Source organism: Gekko japonicus, unplaced genomic scaffold, assembly GCF_001447785.1.
Source record: "Gekko japonicus isolate JY-2015 unplaced genomic scaffold, Gekko_japonicus_V1.1 scaffold176, whole genome shotgun sequence".
In the NCBI taxonomy this organism is placed as follows: Eukaryota; Metazoa; Chordata; class Lepidosauria; order Squamata; family Gekkonidae; genus Gekko; species Gekko japonicus.
In genome coordinates, this window is record NW_015160840.1 from 1,373,733 (window position 1) to 1,399,701 (window position 25,969).

A 25,969-nucleotide genomic window follows, 5' to 3' on the forward strand; every position below is an offset into this window, starting at 1 on the left:
TGAACCGCTTCTCCACCTTCGTCAAGTCGGGCGGCGAGGCCTTCGTGCTGGGCGAGGCGTCGGGCTTCGTGAAGGACGGCGACAAGCTGTGCGTGGTGCTGGGCCCCCACGGGCCCGAGTGGCAGGAGAACCCCTACCCTTTCCAGTGCTCCATCGAGGACCCCACCAAGCAGACCAAATTCAAGGGCATGAAGAGCTACATCGCCTACAAGCTGGTGCCCAGCCACACCGGGCAGCAGGTGCACCGGCGCTACAAGCACTTCGACTGGCTCTACGGGCGCCTGGTGGAGAAGTTCCCCGTCATCTCGGTGCCCCACCTGCCAGAGAAGCAGGCCACCGGGCGCTTCGAGGAGGACTTCATCTCCAAGCGGCGGAAGGGCCTGGCCTGGTGGATGGACCACATGTGTAGCCATCCGGTGTTGGCCCAGTGTGATGCTTTCCAGCACTTCCTCACCTGCCCCAGCACGGACGAGAAGGCCTGGAAGCAGGGCAAACGCAAAGCGGAAAAGGACGAGATGGTGGGTGCCAACTTCTTCCTGACCATTAGTGTCCCTGCTGGCCACCCAGCTTCTCTGGACCTGCAGGAGGTCGAAAGTCAGGTAGATGGCTTCAAGAGCTTCACTAAGAAGATGGATGAGAGCACCATTCAGCTCAATCAGACGGTGAACGAGTTTGCTCGCAAACAGGTCACTGGTTTCAAGAAGGAGTACCAGAAAGTAGGGCATTCCTTCAAGGGCCTCAGCCAGGCCTTTGAGATGGACCAGCAGGCTTTTTCAGTTGGCCTCAATCAAGCCATTGCCTTCACTGGAGAAGCTTATGATGCTATTGGCGAATTCTTTGCAGACCAACCCAGGCAGGACCTGGATCCTGTGATGGATTTGTTAGCACTGTATCAGGGACATCTGGCTAATTTCCCAGACATCATTCATGTCCAAAAAGGTAATGTAGCTGTAATTCTATCATTGTAACTTTTAAGAATGAATTTAACTCTGCTATATAGAGTCAATGCTGGTTGTTCTTGAGTTTTTCTTTGAAGGCTTTTGGTAAAATGGTATATTCAGAAAAATATGTAAGCTGAATTTGACTTTGGCATTCCCCATTCCTCTCTCCCTGGTGGGGACTCTGTAACTTCCTATCCTGCCAGGGTGCTGTTGAGTTGCTAAAACAAGCTCCCATTAAAATACTGCATACATACATAGCAGCATCTTAAAATTGTTTGCTATACAGAGATCTTATCTGTTGATCAAATATCATACCTGTGATCTGTGCCTTTAAAGCCAGGTAATGCTAAGTCATATCCAGAGTTCTGTTTCTGTTAAAGGTAAATGAATCTCAAAACAAAATGTATGGTGTGTGTTAAAAGCTAGTTTTAGAACTTAAGGGCTTGCTTGAATAATGAGCATCTCTGTCTGTATACTATATATTATTGTACCAAATGACAAACTAATTCATTGCTCTGTGTAGATGTCAAGGGTTGCATTCCTAGATTGTGCTCACATATGCACTTCGTGGGCTTTTCTCATAAACAATATAAATCCCTTGTAGTTGACATTTCCAGGCCTTTATCTCGATATGCATTCACTCTGCCTGTTTCTTTGTCCCTGATTTCTCTGTGAAGTATTTAGGCCAGTGTACAGTTGCACCCTCCCCATTGATTTAAGTGGACCTAGAATGATGTAATTCTACCTAGAATAGCACAGTTGGAATTTTTGAGTGGGAAAACTACATGGGAAGAACTCTAATGTGTTGTAGTTAAGAATTTTGTGATCAAAGGTTTGACTTCACTTATGCAGGTAAGCTTTTACGATTCACATCTGTTTGCCATGCTGGTGGCCAATTCTAATCGGTTAGTGTATTCTGTATATTAAAGGACAAAGATCAGAATATCACCCATTGTAAAGAATGTACTTTTAATTGTGTTATATTTCAGAGCTGTTTCTCACCAAGACATCAAACCTTTGTTATAATTCAAACACAGTGACAGGGTAGAAGGTTCCCTCTAAGCTGTGGAGTCTTGTGAGCAAAAATTCTACTTTGTGAGCTACTGGCATTAAAGTTGTGAGCAAGTGATTTGGCTACTGTATAAATCAGTTTGCTCTGGAGCCATCCTTCCTTGGCTAAGACAAAAATGTGTGAGCTGGAGGCTAAAAACTGTGAGCTAGCTAACACTAACTCAGCTTAGAGGGAACACCATGACATTCAAACAGCTGAAATAAGATTGTGTAGGGACATCTAAAGAACCGGTATATATTGTTCTGGTTGAGGCCAGCTGATTTTGAATGCTTCTAGTGTCATATGCTTAACCTGTAAAGATATGATTAATCAATCCCTTTAACATCTGGTAAAGATTTATACATGCTCCCATAGTTATATTTATAACTATGGGGAGGGCGGGGTATAAATTGAATTAAATAAATAAATAAATTTAATACTATGTAGTTGAACAAAGGTATGCTTTTTTGCAAACTGAATAATGTTATGGTAGATTTTGCAAACATGTAAACAGTGTCTTTTTGAAAAAAGGCACACTAGAACGACCATTAAACTAATTTTTTTATATTGAAATACTCAGTTCTTGCCATAGGAGAACAAGAAAATGCAACTGATTTCATGGTTGATTTTTTCTTTTTGTTATGGTTTATCTTTGTGTACAGAACTTTTGAAAAGCTGTTTTAATTAGTATCTGCTTCTCTCTAGTGTGGAGGCCCCTGTATTACATAATACAGTGCCACTGTTCAGATTTATTTCAAACGCTGCCTATACTGGTAGTAGCAATGTGATTACCATCTAAACACTATCACATAGTCTGTCATGAAAAGGCTTGATGGAATTATCCTGCTAGCCATCATTATAATTTGAATAAAATTTAAAATGTGAATTTTTGGTAGGATTTTTAATATCACATAAATGCTTTCCTTTGGGGAAGCCCTTGCAGCCAGCTTATTGATTGAAATGTGGGTCAGTGTTACTCATGGGTGAGGACTTTATCTCAGGGTGGAAGGCAGGGTAGAGGACATCTGGCTGTTAAGACATCTGGAGAATTTGATCTGTGCCATGGATTCATGTTGGCAGGTACCATGTTTGTTTATTTTTTTTAAAGTTGTAGTGATTCAGGCAATATCAACACATTTCTTGACCACCTCTCAAGTATTACTGATATCTCCCTGATATTATCTCAAGATAAAACAACCTACATCAGGCCTGCACAGCTTGAGATCCACCAAGCCAGGCACAGTGCTATCCATATATTATGACCTGTCAGAAGCTTGACAGTCCCCTGCTTTTGCAATTCCATTCCAATAACAAAATTATGGAGGTTGGTCAGGCTCTTGATGGGTCACCACATGTACTTGGTGGCCTGCATTTGGCTTGGATCCTAACAACTTGTTCAGGTTCAGCCTAGATCCTCAAGAAATCATAAATAATGTGTGTTATATTTGAGCCTTTATACAGTGGCTGATGAAGGATTTATAGTTGCAGTGATTCCAGAGACCTGAAGTACCCCAGAATGTGCCATACTTCAGAAATAGTCTAGAAAATAAACCTCTCTAAAAGAGGGCTGAACAGATTTCATTGTGGCACTTGGTATTTGCAGCTGTTAATTTGTTGTAGCATTTCTCAGCGGAAGTACAAAACCAACTAGTTTTTCTACTAGTGAGAAAAGGAGGAAGGGGATCACCTTTAAAAAAGGCTGTTTGGGAACTTTGGGACCTGCATGGACAAAAGCCATGTGGAACCATAGTCATGATCAGGGAGGTGACTGGCCAAGATTGAGTAAAAATGTTGGCTGGATCCAGCCCAAAGCTCGTTTATCAGTTTGTTGCTTGACATAAAAAAAATAATGGGCAAGCTCTTGTTTATATGTAAACTTAATGTTTCCTTATTCAATAGTAATGGATAAATTAATTTCTTAACCAGTTGCTTTTGTGTATTGGCTTCAGTATTCAGTTAAATGGAGATATTTAAAGGAATAATGGAGTTATAAGAAATTGGAGAGAAGCTGTGCTAGGTTAGAGGTTAGCTTTTTGTGGGGGTGATAACTAAGGTTATTACTGTATTTATCAGAGGTCATTTCGGGGGGGATCACAGGGGATCGCAGTTCCCCCGGGTGAGGTACGGGGGTGGGGCACATGACGAAGCCCCGCCCCCTGCTTCCGGCCACCCCGCTTCCGGCCCTCATTCAGCCAGGAGGAGGCAGGAGAAGAGGGAGGGTAAGTTGCTTCCTCCCTGCCTCTCCCCACCCCTGCCTGCCTGGGGCCAGGGAGGGCCTTTGCGGGGCTTCCTTGCACTCCCACCAGCCTTGCAGGTCCACCGCCAGGCCCCTCATGGGGCTCGGCAGTGGAGCTGCAAGGCCCGCGGCAGCGGCCGGGACTGTTGGGGGCGGGGTGTGTGGCCTGATGACACACTTCCGGTGATGTCAGGGGGTGTGGCATATGCTAATGCGTTATGCTAATGAGTTCCCCTAGCTCTTTTTCTACGAAACGACCCCTGGTATTTATATAATACAACACTTTTGCCACAGCTTTTAAAAAAGTAGAAGAAATTGTCACAGAACTTTGAAGAGGTTGAGGCCAATGTGGAGTCTTGTGAGCAAAAATTCTACTTTGTGAGCTACTGGCATTAAAGTTGTGAGTAAGCAGTTTGGCTACTTGCATACATTAGTTTGATCTGGAGCCATCCTTCCTGAGCTAAGACAAAAATGTGTGAGCTGGAGGCTTAAAAACTGTGAGCTACGCACACTAACTCAGCTTGGAAGGAACATTGTTGGGACTAGGTTTTGTGGTATCAGTAATTATAAAATCTGGTCATAACCCTGAAAGCTGAAAAATAAGTCTGGTTCCTAGAGTCAAACAAAATTTGTCAAGGCCTGGTTTAAAGCTCAGTGCATAAGCTACTGCTTCTCATTGTGGTGTTCTGAACTGAATAAAGCATTTGACTTGGAGACATGATTCCAGGTATCCACTCAGACTTGATAGTAAACACTATATGCACAGACATTGCCAGTACATACCGAAATCTTGCATAGGCCTCTGCTCTTCCCAGGCAATCCATGAATGCTGGAAGAACTTAAATGAAGTAATATGTTGAACAGCATAATGATAGCCTTGAGTTTTTCCACAAGCAATGATAATGGAAGAATGATAATGTCTGGCTAAGGTGACAAATTTTGGTATCCCAAACAGAGAGGATGCTCTAGCTCTACCAGAATTTCACTGCAGCCTCTCTCTCGTGCATTATCCATGGTTTACTGGGGTACAGCACACCTGGGAAGAAGGAATTGCTTTTTCACACACTGCAGCATGCTGTTACAGGGAAGAGGCCAGAACATGCATTTCAGATTGGCAGAGCATTAAGGAGTGCCACAGTTCCCAAGTGGCCATAGCTGTGGCAATTCCCCATAGTGAGGTAGTAGAGTATAGTAAAGATGAGGTCTGCTGCCAAACCCACAATTATGCTAAGCATACTCTTCTCCCCCCCCCACTCCCATTATTTAGGTAAGAGGTTGGAAAATTCCCACAACTAGAACAGAATATGTAGTACATGTAGGGAGCAATCCTGAGTAAGTCCCATGTTACTCATTGGGCCTTTATGTCCAGGAAACTGCCTCTAAAGATGGCAGCCAGAATCATTCAGTGTCTGGAGAAAGGTTTATAAAGATAATTTAGCTTAGGGTTAACAGAACAAAACTATTGTAAAATATTTGCCAGTGCCAGATGTTTGTATATTATGATTTTGGGGAATACGTCTGAAATTTGATAGAGTGTTTTTGGTACCATCTTGCTTGATTTTGAATTTCATTTTGGTGCCTAATATGCATTGTAAAAAAACAGTTCCCATCATCTGGGAAAATAAATTCTCTCAAGAAATTAGGGAAGACAACAAGAATACTGGTTTGCTTGCTGTTCATAGCAAAAGTATGTTTCCTGCCATTGCCTCTGAGATTTTACCATGCCGCCTTGGGGCTTTCTAATTTGTTTTAGCTCTGTTTATTGTACAAACAAGGACACCCACTTTGCAGTTCTTATGTAGATTTATCCTTTGTTGCAAGTTTTTGTTGTCATATTTCTGAACTTCATTTATTGTTCAGGATTTAAACTTTAAGCAAATACAATAATGGAAAATGTGAAGAAAATGACTAGAAAAACTGATAAAGCAGAAAGAGAGTCCCTAGCAGTGTTCCCTCTAAGCTGAGTTAGTGTGAGCTAGCTCACAGTTTTTTAGCCTCTGGCTCACACATTTTTGTCTCGGCTCAGGAAGGAATGGCTCCAGAGCAAACTAATTGATGCAGCAGCGAAATCGCTCGCTCACAACTCTAATGCCAGTAGCTCACAAAGTAGAATTTTTGCTCACAAGACTCCACAGCTTAGAGGGAACATTGGTCCCTAGATATTTCTGAACTTCATTTATTGTTCAGGATTTAAACTTTAAGCAAATACAATAATGGAAAATGTGAAGAAAATGACTAGAAAAACTGATAAAGCAGAAAGAGAGTCCCTAGTATATCAAATTTGGTCTATCAGTGGTGAATCCCCCTGTGCCATGGAAATTCTTCTTAACTAATTCCAATTAAAACTAAAACAGATGTCAGAAAATGAATGCAAACTGTAAATCGGTATGCAATTCAGTCAAAATGGAAAGTAAACAAATGTAACGCTTTTGACTTGAGTGTCTTCTGTACAAATATTAAAAGTGAGCATAAACTCATATTTTGAAACCATTGGTTCTGGTTTTTACTTGCAAAACCTGAATTTTGTCACTGATCTTGAATGTTGCTTATTTCAGAGGTATTCCTTGTGTCTGGCTTTGATTTATGAAATCTCTCTAGAATTTATTATTTATAGAACTATCTCACAAGGTTGTTGTGAGGATAAAATGGAGGAGATGAGAACTATGTAAGTGTGTTGAGTCTATGTTGGGGAGAAAGTGGGATATAAATGAAGTAAATAAATAGAAGGTGGGAAGGAAGTCCTTCAAGAATATCTGTGGTAGATAACTTGCCTCAGGAAACATGCCATCTGACATCTTATTTAAAGGTCACTGTTGAAGACTAAGATTGGTGCCAGTATCCAGAAGAGCAGGCTCGCGCACACTTTCTGTGCATGAGTAGATGCTTCTTACAGAGTTTGCCTTCCTAAACTGGTCTTCATAGAATCCTCAATTTGAGCTTTAAAGTCTCTCTGATTTTTTTTTAAAAAAGGCAGAAATTCGGTGCAAGCAATTTAAATAGTATCTTGGTATGTGAATATAGTGATGGTGGGAAATACTGCAAAGCTCAAAAGTGTCAGGGTCTCTTTAGCATTTGGTTCTACACCAGTTTATGAATTTGGCTAAAGAGTAGTTAAAACGTTTTTTAAAAGCCCTAAGTTTTTATGTTTTGTGGAGAAATGTCCCTGAAAAAGTAATGCTAGAAGAGGGGGGCGGGGCGGCATGTGTACACTCCACTGAACCTTTCTCAGGGTGCTAATTGTAAGTTTGCTGAGATTCCAAAGGTTGTTCCACTTCCAAAAAGTTGTAGACTTTGGGATGGTGGTGTGTTTTCTAGAAATTAATATAATCCCTATACAGTTTGTAGATCGAAGATGACTTTGTGTTTTCCATGTTGATGGCAGTCTTCAGCAAATAGGATCATTTTACATCTTTCTGACTTGCCAAACAGAAGTTTGTGTTTTAAGGGGAAAGAAAAATGTTCACAGTAGATTGCGCTTGACAGGTATTCCTGAACTACTTACTTCCTTTTCACCTTTATACCAGTATATACAAAAATGCCCACAAATTTTTAATGGAAACTTGTGGTTTCCTGCTTAAACAGGTGATTCCCATTCCTCAGGAAAAAGATGTTAACATGATGCTGCAACTTTATTATTACAAGACCACTTTCTGGACTTCAGGCATCTTGGCACAAAACCAGTATCGTTCTTAATGTTCTGTACTGTAAGTTGAGATAGCATCGCTGCAGTAAACCAAACTAGAGTGCTCATATTAATGCTTCCGCTGGCTAATAGGACTCTGAAATGCAGCAGAAGCACCAGAACATTCCAGAGTTGACACGGTACTGCTGTGTCTGACTTTTTGTGAGGGTGAACTGTTGGTCATATTCAAGTCTGTCGTTTAAACAAGAAATAAACAACTGTACACGCTCCTTGTCTTAAGACAAAGGCAAACTGGAGGTGATATCTCTGAGTTAATTGGTGTTGGATGCTGACTCCTTTAATATTGAGTAAATAAAACATTTGGCTCCACAGCCCTGATTGTAGCAGTGATAAAAGTCTTCCATTGTTATGAAAAGTGCATGGTTTTTCATTAGAATGATACGGATTGTATAAGTTTCTATTCTATAGCCATAAACATTTCTTTTGGATATGTGAAGTGTCCAAAAGAAAAGGGGTCAATTTTATCATCATTATCATTTTAAGGTTTGCTGTATAACATTGCAGTATGGGTAGCATCCACTAGCCAGTAGTCCTGTTATAGTCTACTCCACTGTGCTGAAAATTGTGCTGCTGAGATTCTCCCTCGTGTATTTATTCTTTGCAGCAAAAGAAAAAACTTTTAAGAGTTAGAAACAGAAGTAAATATTTATTTTTAGGCACTTACATAGGTACTGATTATAACTTTATCTGTTTGTTTGTTTTTTAGTATTTATACTCCCTTTTTCTTTTATCCTCACAGCACCCCTGTGAGGTAGATTTGACTAAGAGAGACCAAACAGCCTGAGGCCACCCAGCAATCTTCCGTGGCAGAGTGGGGATTTGAACCAGGGTCTCCAAGACCCTAGTCTGACACTCTAACACAACACTGGCAAAATGGAGGGGGGGGAGCCAGGCTTGCCCATTACTGTTTGAGAACGTCCATTTGTTGTATAGAAAATGAGCTTAGCATAAACTTATTTTAGTTGATAAAAGCAAACTTTAGTGGGATGGTTGCTCTTTTGTGTCAGATCTGTTCTTGAGGCTCTGGTCTGCAGCCTTTTTAAAGAAGTACAGTGAACTCACTAATGGTGAATCAGAACTGTAAAAAAACCCCTCCACAGTGCTCTCAGAGCTGTGCGGACAAACCACAACTGAAGATGTTGCGTGTTTACAATGATTCAACATGACTCAGAATTGGTGGCAGAAAATACAAACACGTTAGTTCTTCCGTCTTGCCTCAGTATTGTCTTCTGTGACTGGCAGCTGCTCTCCCGGGTTTCAGGCAGTCTTTCCCAGAACTTGCCACCTGAGATCCTTAAGCTGAAGGTGGAATACTGAACCTGGGAAAGGCATGTAAGGAATGTGTTCTCCCATGCCCTAAATGTGGAAGCAACATCTAAAAATTTAATCCATCGTATGTCTGTCTGTCTCTCTCAGAGGGTCTCCCTGTCCACTGGCTGCTTTGCCTGAGTCTTGCCTCCAACATTCTAAACATTTTGCTGTTTCTCTCCCCCCCATAGAACACAGAGGTTATTTGCATATGCAGCCTCATTGGCCTCTGCCTCGGAACACAGAGGTTGTTTGCATATGCGACTTGATTGGCTTTTGCCTCTAACATTCTAAACAGTTTTGCTGTTCTGAGGTAAAATGTGTCCAATCTCCAGGAGAGGGCTGGAGATCACTCAGAATTACAACTGCTTTCCAGATGCAGAGATCAGTTCCCCTGGAGAAAATGGTGGGCTCTGTATCCTTACATGCTGCTGAGGTGGCCCCAGTATGACACCCAATGTGACGTGGCAGTCAGGGCTTCAGAGCATGGGAGAGGCTGCAGGTGTGTGGGGGGGTGGAAAGCTGAAGAGTGAGGGGGAACTAAAGGTAGGTTGATGATTGGCTGGGAAGGAGATAGGGTTGCCAACTCCAGGTGGGAAATTCCTTGAGAGGGTGAGGTTTCAGGAGGCGTGGGGTCTCAGACAGGTACAAAGCCATCGACTCCACCCTCCAAACCAACCATTCCCTCAGGGAAACCATCGTTGCCAATCCCCAGGTGAGGGCTGGAGATCACTCAAAATTACAACTGTTCTTTAGGTAGCAGAGATCAGTTCCTCTGGAGAAAATGGTGGACTCAGTGTCATTATACCCTGCTGAGGTCGCCACAGCAAATTGACACTGAGTGTCCAAGGCCGGGGCACTTGCCCAGAGCCTCTTTCTAGAGGCCGTTGTATTTATTTCCACAACGGGCCTTTTCCCTAGTATTTGTATACACCATATACATTTAGGACATTTCTTTGTCAGAACTGGCCACTTGTTTATTCATTTGTTGCCTGTGTCACTCTTTCTTCCTCCAAGACAATGGCTTTCAAATTGTGTTTAAGGAACCATAAAGTTGCTTGGAAGCTTATCAAGTGTTTTTAAAGTGAGAAGGTCATTAACAGTAGGCAATCTTTCTTTGAAAGGCAGCTTTGTCCATTACTGCCACTCTTTGCATTCTACTGATACAGCCAGGGAAATGGTAGATGAGTACCACCAGAGTGCTTGCCCAGTGCTGCTGTGACTTGTCTGTCCCTCCTAAAACAAGCATAGAACTTTCCCAATATTTCCTGAAGACAGAAATCTTGAAAACCACTTCTCTTAGGAGCTGACTGTGGCATGTATGGGGTTCCCAGGTGGCCTCCCTTAGCTGTAATGGCTCAAGGGATGACTGAGGTCACGCAACTGCAGCGGCATCCTTCTTTAAAATCAAGTAGGTAGGTTCACTAGTATCTGGGATTGGAAATCCTGCTGTAATCCTGTAAAAATAAAAGTAAAGACAAGACTGGCTTGACTACAGAGAGAGATAGCAGCTGCTTGGATTAGCAGCCCATTCAAGGGACAGCTGCAATTATTATAGTTTCTCTCACTGATTCTAGCATTTCTGATTCTCTACACAAATTAATGGTATTCTGCAGAAGCCGCTGACATGCTGAAGGGGTTCTGGGCATGCTTGTCCTTGGCCAGGGTATCCATTCCTGGGCCACGTTTTCTTTTTATCTTTCAGTATGTGGAAATGTATACATTAAGCTACAATAACATTGTTCAACCTCTTCATCTTTTCACAGTTTTATCTGACATATTGGCCTGTAGAATTGCAGATAAGGGGAATTGTAAAATGTGTTTTTCCTTTAAAAGATTCTGATTGCTAGTAAAAGTGAAACTCTTCTAAATATAGATAATTTGTAGAGTTGGCTGTCAATTGATTAGAGGCTATTGATTTATAGTTGTATATATAGAAATCCTTTATATAAGCAGGGAATTCCAGAGAGTGGAAATTTTGCTCCTTTGTTCACTATCTCTGGTACAGAGTTGTTTGTAGTGAAATGTGTATGCCACATAGATTTAGTAACACTTATGTAATATTAGTCATAATGAAATGAGCAAAGTGAATCAAATTCTTCCTTTTAAATTTAATTTCTGATCCTGGTTTAACCTTGAATATGAAAACAAGATCAGTCATTGCTGTTGATTAGAAGTTGTGTTTGCACAATTTCAGCAATTACATATCTGTACTCTTGAGGTCACAAATAGCTGTGTCTGCTCCAATTTCTAGTTATCATCCTAAGAGTATATAATACTGGCATGCACTGATAAATCAGGTTTAAACCTGGATTTGGACACCTTTTTTGGGTGTGGTAAGCATTCCTATACCATTTACAGAGCAAACACTGGTATATGCACCTGAAGCAGCCTTACACTGAGTCAAACCACTGGTCTGGAAGTGTAACCTACTCTGGCAGTGATTTTTCATGGTCTCCGGTAGAAGCCCTTTATATCACCTACTTACTACCTGATCCTTTTCTATCTGGAGACGCCAGGGATTGAACCTGGAACTTTCTAAATGCAAACCAGGTGCTCCACCCTCGAGCCACAGCCCCTCCCCAATGGTCATATCATATATCTGAAGAAATTATCTGTTTCTGTATGCATATGATTGTTTTAGTATTTTACATAGTATGAGAATAATTTCAGTGTTCTTTAGAATTCTGACAATAGGCTTGTTAGTGGAATGGCCCTGGGGTAATCTCAGGGTTTTTTTTTTTCCTCCGTAGTAATTAAATTCCATTATGTCTTCTTTGTTTATTATGCAGGAGCCCTTACCAAAGTGAAGGAGAGTAAGCGGCACGTAGAAGAAGGGAAGATGGAGGCCCAGAAGGCGGATGGCATTCAGGATCGTTGTAACATTATTTCTTTTGCTACCCTGGCAGAAATCCACCATTTCCACAAAATTCGAGTCAGGGACTTCAAGTCACAAATGCAGCATTTCTTACAACAGCAAATACTTTTTTTCCAAAAAGTGACACAAAAGTTAGAAGAAGCTCTTCACAAGTACGACAGTGTTTAATGTCTGGATGGCTACAATATTGTTTAATTCCTGGACTCTGAATAGTGGATATTTCTTGGCATACGGATGAGTTAAGCAACAGAGACAACAAATACTACTCTCAGATAACTATCAGCACCTCCTTGAGGCTGCTGTAGAAGGATGGTTTTATAATCTGTTTTTGGATGCAACTGATCCTAATAATTGGATTTGGAGAAAATAATTATGCCTATGTAGCGGAGACTGTACTACACATTGTAACTAAGTCATACTCCGAATGCCTACACTACCATTGTAATGTTTTTTGACATAATGATTATACTATCTGCCTTATTGCTTTTTTTTAAATACGGTATTTTAGTGCATATTCTGTAGACCTCAAAACCTTTTGGGTCTTCAAAGAAGCTGGTTAGTTTAAAGAACCTGCTTCAGATGCCTTTTTAAAAATACTCTTCGGTTTGAATATCTAAATTCAACCAGTTATCTGTTTACAAATTCCTGTTAGAGCAGCTATGCGACTTTGTGCCTTTAGACTCACAATTTTTTCAGTTTTTTTTTCTAATAAACCACATTTTTATGACTGAATGAATGAAGGGTTGGCACCTCTGACAGGGCCTGATTTCAAACCTCATAGTGACTGGAAATAAATAACTGTCATGAAAATCGCACACCTGGTAGTGAGAGAAATGTTGGTTGAAAAATGGGATTCGAAATCATTTTAGACTTCATTCTGATTTTTTTTAAAAAATACTATTTATTACTCGTGCCAGAACCTTAAACACACAGGAAAGAGTTTGGCGCTGCTGTATTCCTAACATGGTGACATAAAACCATTCACTGTAACACTTTTTAAAAATAGAAACTTGGACCACTTATCTAATAAACGAGTACTCAAGTGTAATAGTGGGTAAGAGAACGGAATCAGTGGAATGCATGTTTGTGAGCTTTTATTTTCTTTTTGTGAAAGTGTTGTCTTCACTGGCTATTGAGTCATTTGATTTAAGCATGGACCTACATTGCAGCCTGTCGTTAATGTTCGTTGTAGCCGCTGTTTGGTTGAAAGGAAAATGGTGGTTGCTAATGACAAGTTTATTTTCTCTGAATGCTTCTGCTGGCTGTTACCCTGGATTGTGCTTCAGGTCCTGTACATAAGGGTCTTAGTGCATAACAAATGGATGTACTGGAGCACTAATGCAGTGAGAGCAGGTGTGGGGATTCTCCTTACCTGCATTTCCACACTCCAAGAGAACCCTGTTTTAAAAGAATTAAGTTCTTAATTGTCTAAAGTTACATTTACACATAATTAGTGTTCAGAAAGTAGCAGAGTGCTAAACATTGTATTTAAAAGGTGCTTCAGTTTATCTGCCTGCAATGCAATGCCCATTAGCTTTAATTAAACAAATTTTAACCACTGTCCTTTAAATGTCGTTGCCTAAGGTTCCCAGAACCACACCACTAGTTCTGTACCAAAGGCAGCTTTGGATGTGTGTTGCCTGAATGACTGCTGCTTGTGTTGTATGGCAGAAATATTTTTTCTCCCTGATTCAGCTTTCAAAGCACAGTTTGAGCAGTTTACCACTCCAAAAAGCCTGGGTGGGGATCTGGGGAAATAGCAGCAGTGGCAAATTCTTGCTAGGTGTGGACTACCTGTTTAGAGCCTGGTTGCACTCTATTTATGTAATCTATTCTCTTACAGGTACTAAAACATTTTTAAAAGTGTGGCAAAGGTGTCAATACTGGCTAAATGGAAGGTTAATATTTAGGGTGAAGCAGAGAGCTTCCATTAGGAGAAGGCACTTGTGTCTTTCAACCATTCTGCGAGGTAGCAGGCCCCGCTCCAGTGACAAAGTGTCCCAGCTCTAGTGACAAGGTGTCTGGGAAAAGGGAATAAATTGGTGTATTTAGCAGATGTGCAAGGAGAGGGTGAGTGGTGTGTGTGTTTGTGTGTATACACACACTCACAAACGCACACACCTAAGTGTAATATAAAATTCTGTAAAGATAAGCCAAGTGAAAAGGGTTAAAATAGTAATGAGGTTAAATAATAAAAAATTATCTTTAGGTACCCACATTTTGTAACTTCTCAGTGTTGTGACTGCTCAAACTACTCAAATGTAGCTAATTTTAGTTCTAAACAGGCTCAGAGGTTCTTGGCTAGTTTTACTGCAGTACAAGAAGAGTTAAACAGAGGGTTAAACAAAGGACAAGGATTTAAACTGAGGGCAGAGGGCTAATTTACGCTCTAATATCACCTTTAAACTTTATTACACCTGTAGATTACAACAGTAATACCAAAGGCTAGGGGTAGTGAGTTCACAGATAAGGCTAAACCAGAGGCAGGTTTTTGTAACAGAAAAAGGGGGGGAAATTGCAGCTAGGGTTTAAGTATAGCTAGGACTGAAAAAATGGGTCCAGTGTGGAGTGGAGTTTTTTATTTATTTTATTTTTTATTTTATTAATTCAATTTATACCCCGCCCTCCCCGCAAGCAGGCTCAGGGCGGCTGGCATAGTTGGTCTATAAATGACCATTCAATTCACATAAAATCAATTTAAAATTTCAAATACAATAAAAACATAAACTCATAAAGTGCTAGTGCTGATACATTGGGTACATAAGATGGCATGCTGGAAATACCTGACAGCCAAACAGTTTGCCACTCAATAGACTTCCTGAGCACCGTGGTGGAGGCCAGATGTTAGAACTGCAGGCCGGCTCATTGGTAATAGTGGGGGCGGCTCCTAGTTGAAAGCCTGGTGGAAGAGTTCCGTCTTGCAGGCCCTGCGGAACTGCACAAGATCCCACAGGGCCCTGATCTCCGGGAGCTCATTCCACCAGTACGGAGCCGCCACTGAAAAAGCCCTGGCCCTAGTGGTGGCGAGCCCGGCATCCTTGGGGCCTGGAAGGGTCAGTCAGTTCTGGGACCCCAACCTCAGTGCTCTCTGGGGTATATATGGGGAAAGGCGGTCCCTCAGGTATGTCGGACCCTGGCCATTTAGGACTTTAAAGGTAAGCACCAGCAACTTGAAGCGAATTTGGTATGCTATTGGCAGCCAGTGCAGCGTCTTCAGCACAGGCAGGATGTGCTCCCATTTGGGAAGACCCATCAAAAGCCTGGCCGCGGCATTCTGCACTAGCTGCAGCTTACGAATTTGCAACAAGGGCAGCCCCATGTAGAGAGCGTTACAGTACTCTAGACTCGAGGTGACTGTCGCATGGATCACCATAGCTAGGTCGTTGCGGTTGAGGAAGGGAACCAACTGCCTAATCAGCCGAAGCTGGTAAAAGGCCGACTTGGCAGTGGCTGCCACCTGGGCCTCCATTGTTAAGGAGGGATCCAGGAGCACTCCCAAACTCCTAACCTTCAGTGCTGGTACCAATGGCACCCCACTGAAGGTCGGGAGTAGGGTCCCTCCTCCCAGACCACTCTGACTCACTCACAGGACCTCCGTCTTTGTCTGATTCAGCTTCAGCTGGCTCAGCCTAAGCCAACCAGACTTCAGCTTGTAGTGCCGGGTCCAGATCTTCCGGTCTGGAGTCCGACCGGCCGCCCAACAGCAGATAGAGCTGGGTGTCATCAGTGTACTGCTGGCATCCTAGCCCATACATCTGGGCAAGGGGGCGAATACAGATGTTGAACAGCATCGGGGACAGCACTGCCCCTTGGGGCACTCTGCACTCCAGAGGGTACCTCATGGACTGCTGTTCCCCTAGTTGCCACCCTTTGTCCCCAACCTTGGAGAAAGGAAGGAAGCCATTGCAGAGCAAGCCCCTGAATTCCCATGTCGGCGAGGCAGGGGATCAGTAACTGATGGTCGACCATGTCGAATGCAGCCAACAAGTCCAACAACAACAGTACTACCGAACCGCCCCAATCCAGATGCCTCCGGAAGTTGTCATTAAGAGCAACCAGTGCTGTCTCCAACTCATGTCCTGGGCAAAAGCCAGATTGGAAGGGATCTAACGTGGAAGCGTCATCCATGAAGCCCTGTAACTGTAATGCCACCGCCCTCTCGATTAACTTGCCCAAATAGGGCTTTGGCAAATAAAATGCAAAAAGGGACTATGAGGAACATATTTACAAAAACATGAAGACCAACAATAAAAATTTCTTCAAATACATTAAAAGCCAAAAACCACCTAGGGAGGCAGTGGGGCTCCTGGATGACCAAGGTGTGAAAGGATTACTAAAAGATGATAGGGAAATAGCAGAGAAGCTGAATGCATTTTTTGTCTCTATCTTTACTGTGGAAGATGGGAAGTGTTTGCCTGCTCCAGAACTGCCAATTTCAAGAGGGGTGTAGACAGACCTGAGTTAAATTGAGGTGACAAGAGGTGAAATCCTACGACTGATGGACAAATTAAAAAATGACATATCACCAGGCCCAGATGGCATATATCCAAGAGTTCTGAAGAACTCAGATGTGAAGTTGTGGATGTCCTGACAAAAATATACAATCTGTCACTAAAATTTGCCTTCATCCTGAGTACTGGAGAGTAGCTAACGTAACCTGCATCTTTAAAAAAAAGGTTCCAGAGGAGATCAAGGGAATGACAGGCTGGTCAGTCAAATGTCGTTACTGGATAAGTTGGTGCAATCTGTTATTAAAGATAGAATTAGTATTCACATTGATTAACAAAAGCTATTAAGAAAGAATCAGGTAAGGGAAGATCTTGTTTCACTGACCTTTTAGAGTTCTTTCAGGAGGTGAACAAACATGGACAGGGGTGACCCAGTAGATGTTATTTACTTAGACTTTCAGAAAGCTTTTGATAAAGTTCCTCATCAAAGGCTTTTAAGTAAATTCAGCAGTCATGTGATAAGAGGATAAGTCCTCTTGTAGATTAAAAACTGGTTAATTACCAGGAAACAGAGTGGACAGTTTTCACAGTGGAACGTGGTAAGCAGTGGGGTACCACAGGGCTTGGTACTAGGTCCGGTATTTTTTAACTCGTTCATTAATGATTTGGAGTTGGGAGTAAGCAGTGAAGTGGCTAAGTTTGCGGATGACACAAGTTGTTCAGAGTGGTGAGAACCAGGGAGGACTGTGAAGAGCTCCAGAGGGATCTATCAAGGCTGGGCAACTGGGTGTCAACTTGGCAAATGAGATTCAATGTGGCTAAGTACAAAGTAATGCACTTTGGAGCCAAAAATGCTAACTATAAATATATGTTGATGGGGTCCAAACTGGCAGTAACTGACCAGGAGAGAGATCTTGGAGTCATGGTAGATAACTCACTGAAGATGTCGACTTAGTGACTGCAATAAAAAAAGGCAAATGCTGTGCTGGGGATTCTTAGGAAGGGGAATCAGGCAGTATCATAATACCCCTGTAGAAATCTTTGAGTGTAGCCTCATTTGGAATACTGTGTACAGTTCCAGTCACCATACCTCAAAAAACAGCACTGGAAAAGGGGCAACTAAAATGGTTATGAGGATGGAACACCTTTCCTATGAAGAAGGGTTAAAGAGGTTAGGACTCTTTAACTTGGATAAATAATGATTCAGGGGCAACATTATAGAGGTTTACAAAATTATGCATGGGATAGAGCAGGTAGAGAAATAAGTACTTTTCTCACAATACAAGAACTCGTGTGTACTCAATGAAATTAATGAGCAGCAGCCTTAGAACAGATTAACGGAAGTACTTCTTACACCCAAAGAGTAATTAACACATGGAATTTACTGCCACAAGAAATGGTGGGAGCTACAAGCATTGACAGCTTCAAGAGGGGATTGGATAAACATATGGAGCAGAGATCCATCAGTGACTATTAGCCACAAGGTATAGCAAAGTAATACATATTGGAACAAAAGATCCTAATTATAAATATATGTTGATGGGGCCTGAACCAGCAGTAACTGACCAGGAGAGAGATCTTGATGGTAGATAACTCACTGAAGATGTCGACTTAGTGAGTGACTGCAATAAAAAGCAAATGCTGTGCTGGGGATTCTTAAGAAGGGGAATCAGGCAGTATCATAATGCCCCTGTAGAAATCTATGAGTGCAGCCTCATTTGGAATACTGTGTACAGTTCCAGTCACCATACCTCAAAAAACAGCACTGGAAAAGGGGCAACTAAAATGGTTATGAGGATGGAACACCTTTCCTATGAAGAAGGGTTAAAGAGGTTAGGACTCTTTAACTTGGATAAATAATGATTCAGGGGCAACATGATAGAGGTTTACAAAATCATGCATGGGATAGAGCAGATAGAGAAATAAGTACTTTTCTCACTTTCTCACAATACAAGAACTCGTGTGTACTCAATGAAATTAATGAGCAGCAGCCTTAGAACAGATTAACAGAAGTACTTCTTACACCCAAAGAGTAATTAACACATGGAATTTACTGCCACAAGAAATGGTGGGAGCTACAAGCATTGACAGCTTCAAGAGGGGATTGGATAAACATGGAGCAGAGATCCATCAGTGACTATTAGCCACAAGATATAGATGGAACACTATGTCTGAAGCAGTGATGCTCTATATTCTTGGTGCTTGCGGGCAACAGTGGGAGGGCTTCTGGAGTTTTGGCCCCACTGGTGGACCTCCTGAATGGCACCTGGGTTTTGGCCACTGTGTGACACAGAGTGTTGGACTAGTTGGGCCATTGGCCTGATCCAATATGGCTTCTGTTCTTATGTTGTTTTAAAGGGCCTATTCTGGCTGATGGCACAATGACAGAAAAAGCTTCATTTCTGCTTTACTGCAACTCAGTGCCCCTCTCCCCTGTCACACCTGCCATTTCTCACTAGCACAGACAAGTGAACAGTTTTCTCTGATTATCAGCTTTACTTCTCTCTATACTATATTCTAAAATATGTATTGCCTAATAAAGTATATGTGTCTATAGATAATAGCAGTTGCCCTGCCACACTGGTAACCTTCCTGTACAAGTGTTGCTGGGAATTTTTGTTGTTGTTCAGTCACACAGTTGAGTCCAACTCTTTGCGTCTTCAACCATCCTCCGAAGTTTGCTCAGTTTCATGTCCATTGAATCACAACACTGTCTAACTATCTCATCCTTTGCCGTCCCCTTCTTCTTTTACCTTCAGTCTTTCCCAGCATCAGGGTCTTCTCCAGTGAGTGCTCCCTTCTCATTTGGTGGCCAAAGTATTTGAGCTTCGAATACCATTGCTTTGACCATACATACTTTTGTTGGCAGCGTGATGTCTCTACTTTTTATTATGCTGTCTAGGTTTGTCATTGCTTTCCTCCAAAGAAGCAGGTGTCTTTTAATTTCATGGCTGCAGTCACCGTCTGCAGTGATCTTGGATCCCAGGAACGTGAATTCTGTCACTGCTTCTATGACTTCCCCTTCTGTTTGCCAAGGATTTATGGGGCCAGATGCCATGATCTTAGGGTTTTTTTGATGCTGAGTTTCAAGCCAACTTCTGTGCTCTTCTCTTTCACTCTGAGCAAGAGGCTCTTTAGGTCCTCTTCACTTTCTGTCATTAGAGTGGTATCGTCTGCATATCTGAGGTTGTTGATGTTTTTCCCGGCAATCTTAATTCTGGCTTGTGATTCACCCAGGCCGGCATTTCGCATGATGTACTCTGCATATAAATTAAATAATCAGGGTGACAATATACATCCTTGTCGTACTCCTTTTCCTATGCTAAACCAATCAGTTGTTCCATATCCGGTTCTAACTGTCGCTTCTTGACCCTTATACAGGTTTCTCAAGAGACGTGTGAGGTGGTCTGGTACTCCCATCTCTTTAAGGACTTGCCACAGTTTGTTTTGATCCACACAATCAAAGGCTTTAGCATAGTCAGTGAAGCAGTGGTAGATGTTTTTCTGGTACTCCCTTGCTTTCTCCATAATCCAGCAAATGTTGGCAATTTGATCTCTAGTTCCTCTCCCTCTTCAAAACCCAGCTTGTTCTTCTGGCAGTTCTATATCCACATACTGCTGAGGCCTAGCTTGTAGGATCTTGAGCATGACCTTGCTAGCATGTGAAATGAGTGCAATTGTGTGACAGTTTGAATATTCTTTGGCATTGCCCAAGCTAGTAAAACATTCCATTCAAAAGAAATGGTGCTCTATTAGTGAAAGGATGTGGCCATTAGGGTGTCACAAATTACCTTAGTCCTTCAAAAATCATCTCTGAATATTTTCTTTGTGTTACTCCTTCATAGAGCATACATTAATGTTTTTGGATATGCATAGTATGTCCACTTTTAAAATCTGGCAGAGTCTCTTTAAAAACAACAGATCAGTGCATGACTCATGCTTAACAGTTGTATGAGTAGTAGGTTGCAGGACCGAACTGTGAGGTTGTAGCCACTTTTGTACATCCAAGATGTGTACCCTGGCACACCTGAGCACTAATTCAGATTTCCCCATCATTCCTGCATCTTTGTTCCACTTCCACCAATGAGTTGTAGGTTCTGAATGCCTCATTTAGGACCTCTTCAGCCGCTGTCTATCCTGTAAGCCATTCTGCTGGATCTTCCTCCTCTCCCTATCAGTTTTTCCCTGAACTTATCATAGGCTGCTTCCACTAGAGCTGCCAAGTGGGGGTGGGGGGCGGGTAAACCCCCGCTTTGGAGGCCCGATTTCCACCACCGCGGAATCGGGCCCCGGGGGAAACTCCACCCCCCCACCGAAGCGCGGCATGGCTGCGTCACCAGAGGTGACGCAACTACGTCGATCACATTGGGGGAGTGGCCCCGATCATCAGAGGGAAAACACTATGGTTTTCTCTCCGACGATTGAGGCCACGGCCCCAACGTGATCGACGTCGCGCGTCACTTCCGGGACGTGCTGGTGCACGCGCGTCGGAGGAGAGCTCCCGGAGCCCGGCGACGCTCCCCCGTCGGTAAGAAGATTCGACTTGGCAACCCTAGCTTCCACATGGAGCTCTTGTCCATTCTTCCCCAAGCCTTGTTTCCCATATCAGTGGATTTAAATTTGTCTTCTGTACAACATTGTGCCCCTTTCAGCCTGGGTTTTCTCCAGTTCAGCTGATCTTCCCCAAAGCTGGTTCAGGAAACTGTAGGAAAAGAGTGGATTTCTGCACCTTCCTGCCTCATATTTGGTGCCATTTCCCCTCCTGCCTTGCATTCCATCCCACTACTGCCAGAAGACATTTTATTAGTTTTGGGGTTTTTTACAATCTTTAGTAGCAAAATGCCTTCTGGTGGCAAAAGATAGGAAATAGCATGTGGGAGGGAGAAGTCCAGAATAAATCTCCATGTGGAAGCAGGGCGAGCCAGGGCAGGGCGGCCCACCTAAGTAGCGTGCTGCACACCCCTGCCCCACCAGTCCTCCCCGGGTCCCCTGATAGAGCTGGCAGGGGGCAGGGTGGGCCCCAGCTTCCCACATGCACCACCGCCCACTCCTGGCAAGAGCCGCCATGGCCACCACCCCTCCCCATGGTGCCGCGAACGAGACACTTGGTGAGTCTGGGTCCCGGCTTCCACAGTCAGGTTAGAATGGGCAATCTTCCCTCTGTGGAAGCAAACAGTGTTAGTGTACAGAAACTGGGGAGAGTGTGGTTAAAGAGTCACTGATGAAACCAGAAAGAATGGATTAAGGGGACCCATCCACAAGCCCTGCCAAACTCCATCCCAACGGGTAATAGGCCATATCAGGAAAGGGAACCTGTGTTTCCATTCTCCAGTGTCCAAGGCAGAGATACTTTTATCATCCTTCAGGTTTGTTTAAACTCAGAAAGAGCTTCAGCTAAGCTCTGCAAATACACTGAAACAGCCTTAAAGAACAGAGATGACTAAGGGGGAACATGATAGAGGTTTATAAAATGATGCATAGGATGGAGAGGGTTGACAAAGGGCACCTTTTCTCCCTCTCCAATGAAGCTGATGCGCAGTGGGTTCAGGACAGACAAAATACTACTTTACACAGAGAGATTGAAATGTGGAATTCGCTGCCACAGAATGTAGTGATGGCCACAGGAATAAACAGCTTTAAAAGGGGATTAGATAGATCCATGGAGGATAAGTCTATCAGGCTATCTATGGTGTCTGAGGGGAACATCCACATTCAGAGGCACTAAACCTCTGAATCCCAGAGCCAGGAGGCAACATTAGGAGAAGGCCTTGACTTCTGTGCCCTGTTATTGGCCACACAAAGGAACTGGTTGGCCACTGTGTGAGACGGGATGCTGGACTAGATGGACTATTGGTCTGATTCAGCAGGGCTCTTCTCATATTAACAGGGCCCAACCACCCACTATGTACATACAGTTAAGATCCAAATATTTCCCCTCCTTTGGACTATGTAATCATCTAAGTGCAGGGCAAGGGCAACCGAGCTGCTCTGATTGCCTACATGCTTCTATAAAGTACTATGTCTGAGGATTCTGCTAACCTTGTGGCTAGTGAATTGGTCCCATTTTAGTAAACATTGTCATTGGATGTTTAAAGCAAATTTTGGTATGAATGTCAACTTTGAGATCTGGGGCGGGAAAGGGAGTAGACATATAGCTTACTCATTTAGTTTTGGGATAGCAACTGGGAGACTCTCATTCCTCATCTTGTTACTCTTTTCAATGGAATGCTTTATATCGCCAGTGACCACAAGTTAACTCTTGCTTAGACCTTTCCATTCCTTTTGTGGGAAATATGTAACTTTCCATGTTTAGTTTCTCTTCCAAAGCACTGAGTAATGCAGAGGGTGCTCGAGCACTTTTAAGTGGCTTCTATGAGCAGTTTTGCTGCAAGGGATTCTGCAAATCTGAGTCCCGCTGGCATGCTACCCACTCATTATCATGTTGCAGTAGTGGGCGAGGTCCATCCTGCAGGTCTGAAGAGGAACAGATAAGATTCTAAACAGTTCTGCTTAAACCATTTTTTGACCCATTGTATTGCTACAGAAGTCTTTTTTAAATGCATCTTGATTAAAATAATAAAATGCCTTAATTATAGGTTCTCCTGATTCTCCTTTCTTTCTGGAATCTTTCCTGATATTGTACTTTTGGCATTTGCTTAGATGACTGCAGAGTAGTGGTGGAAGGGAAGCCATTCTGGCATGGCTAGGTCACAGTCCCACACATAATGAAGTGGACTTATGTGTGTTGGGTTGTGGCCATAGCCTGTTGTCCGAGCCAGCAAGTTCTCTTCATCAAGCTTGTAACAACACAGCAGTTGCCAATAATGCTTAAGTCCGCTTTCTAATACAACTTTAACATTTCCGAGAGCCAACAATATCTTTTTATTAAATATCCTCCATCCAAAGTTTGTTAAAATCACCCCCAGGTTCATAAAGAAGCAATTATCAATGGTGCAGTGAGGCGCTGTGGCCCAGTGCTAGAGTGTCTGAGTGTCATCAGTAAGGTATATCCCTACCTGTTCCTCCTCCGAGAGAACAACACATGATGCATGGAGGTGCATGAGACGTGATTAAGGTTTCTCCAGCTGAGGCCTAGCAACACCTCGGCTGGCTCCTTTCTGTATATTTGTGTCTAATTTTTTGAGAACCAGTGTGGTGTGGTGGCTAAGAATCTGGAGAACGGGGTTTGATTCCCTACACCTGATGCCAGCCGGGTGACCTTGGGCCAATCACAGTTCTCTCACTCAGCCCCACCTCACAGGATGTCTGTTGTAGGGAGAGGAATAGAAGGCAACTGTAAGCCACTCTGAGACTCCTTCGGGTAGTAAAGAGTGGGGTATAGAAACCAACTCCTCTTCTTTGCATATAGAAGGTCTCAGCTCCAGTCCACAGCATCTCCAGTCAAAAGGATCATGTAAAGTTGATGTGAAAGACCTCCACCTGAGTCCTTGATGAGCAGCTGCCAGTCAGAGCAGGCGATAGTGACTTTGATAGATCAAGGCTCCAACACAATATAAGGCAGTTTCATTTGCTCCATATGAAATCCTTCAGATGATTGTGCTTCTCTGTAGGTTATCTTTTAGGGAGGCACTCTGGCTTGGTGGTAAAGCATCTGCTTTGCTTGGCTTCTCCATTAAAAAAAGATCAGGTAGTAGGTAATGTGAAAAATCTGAGACTTTGGAATGTCACTGCCAGAGAAAACTACACTGAGTTTGATAGTGGTAGCTTCATGTGTTCATGGATGTGTCTTTTTTTCGTTCTTAAACTAGAGAGCAGGCACTGATAGACACATTATTCAGAAGTCAAACTACCAGGCAGCTTCCTGGATCACTGTTTTGCTATGCCGCTGCATAGCTTTCTGAGAAAGTTGCCAGGTTTGGGGCAGCAAGTGCTCCAGGGCCCAAAGACTAGCTAACTGACAAGGTACACTTAAGATACCAGTGCTTGGATTGCCACCACATCTGGCTCTGGGCTCTTTGCCCCATGGGCTGCTGGTACTCCCAGCATTTGTTTGCCAGTTGGGCTTTTTTCCTGCTTGCATGCCTTCTTCAAATCAGCTGTGTGATTTGAAGGTATAATAGCAAACTGGATCGCACTGAGTCACTTTTGAGAGTGGGTCTAGATTCCACCATAGTCATCCTTCAGCTTGTATTCCTGCTAGAAGCAGTCTTTAATCTCCACCCACAACTTAATTGTCACATGCCCTGCCTTTGGGTTTGGGGCTCTGAAGCCTGACTCCAAATGGCTTAGAATTTATCTGTTTCACTAAACCAAAGATCTGCCAGCTCTTGACTTCCAGGTTTCTACGAGAGGGATGACTCATGAGCTGACAGTCAACCCATGACTTTTGTTTACTTTAGATGTTGTTTTTGAGGGCTGTTATTAGTGGTTTACTCAACAATGGACATTTTATGTTTTCCTTTGAACACTCTCTGATTCATGTAACTAGCAGGGAACGTGTGCTGGGCTTTAGAGTAGTTAGCCTCTTCATTTGTGACTTTAAAATTATGCAGACACTTCATGATGACTAAACAGAACACAGGGTTTTGTGCTGTGCTGTGATTATCCATGTGCGTGGAGCCTCGTGAGTATGAACTTTGCAGCAAGGAGCAAATCTTACAACACACAGTCTGGTTTCCTGCATTCCTCCATTGGCACCTCTCCAACCTCAGCCTCCCGTGTGAGAAAGAAAACTGAACACTATTGTAACAGCTTTCTTGGAACAGTGAAGTTTTTGCAACGTGGTGGATAAATCTATTCAAGGATCACACTGTGAATACTGTGCAGTGTAATTGGGTTAATGTCAGACAACAATATATGGAACAATGTTCCCAGGTCTCACATATTTTAAGAAGTGTTAAGAAGAAGTACTGTTTGCAATAACATTCAACCTTCTGAGGTTTCACTTAGTAGACATCAGCAAAAACCTCATTTAGATCCCAAATTAACTATACAGAAGGTTAGTACTGCATGTTATAGTAGTCAGGCTTTGGGGACCATGAGCATGTAGATTCCATAGGTTTTTACTGTCATGAAATCCACATGGGTGATCAGGCAGTATAGATACTTGAGATTAATCCATTGAGATACTATGATGTGTAAAACGAATAATTTTGCTTAGCATCCTTATTTGCTTGAGAAATTGTATCTGCTATACAACATATGCAAACCAAAGAATGTGAGCCCTGCCTAAGTCAGATTCAAAACAATTAATTTAAGCACACTTTTTAAAGCCCTTAAAATCTGTTAATCTCAAGAGAACTGAGAGCCAGTCCAGATGTTGCTGCAGCTGGCCAACTCATGCAAAATTGTGAGCCATGTAACATCCAAACTGGGGACACACCAAAGATGCCTATTTCCATTATAAGAAAAACCAGAAGTCACAGAAGCCAAGTTTCACAGGG

At 42.8% G+C, this 25,969-nt stretch overlaps 1 protein-coding gene across 1 annotated transcript; it reads left to right on the forward strand.

Annotated features, from left to right (window-relative positions):
• Positions 1-2: 2 nt before the first annotated feature.
• On the forward strand, positions 3-13,003 carry SNX18 (sorting nexin 18; the record flags this gene model as incomplete). Its single annotated transcript, XM_015419016.1, has 2 exons — positions 3-939; positions 12,032-13,003. Coding segments are annotated over 2 exons (1,191 nt in total), but the record flags the coding sequence as incomplete, so codon positions are not given.
• Positions 13,004-25,969: the final 12,966 nt, after the last annotated feature.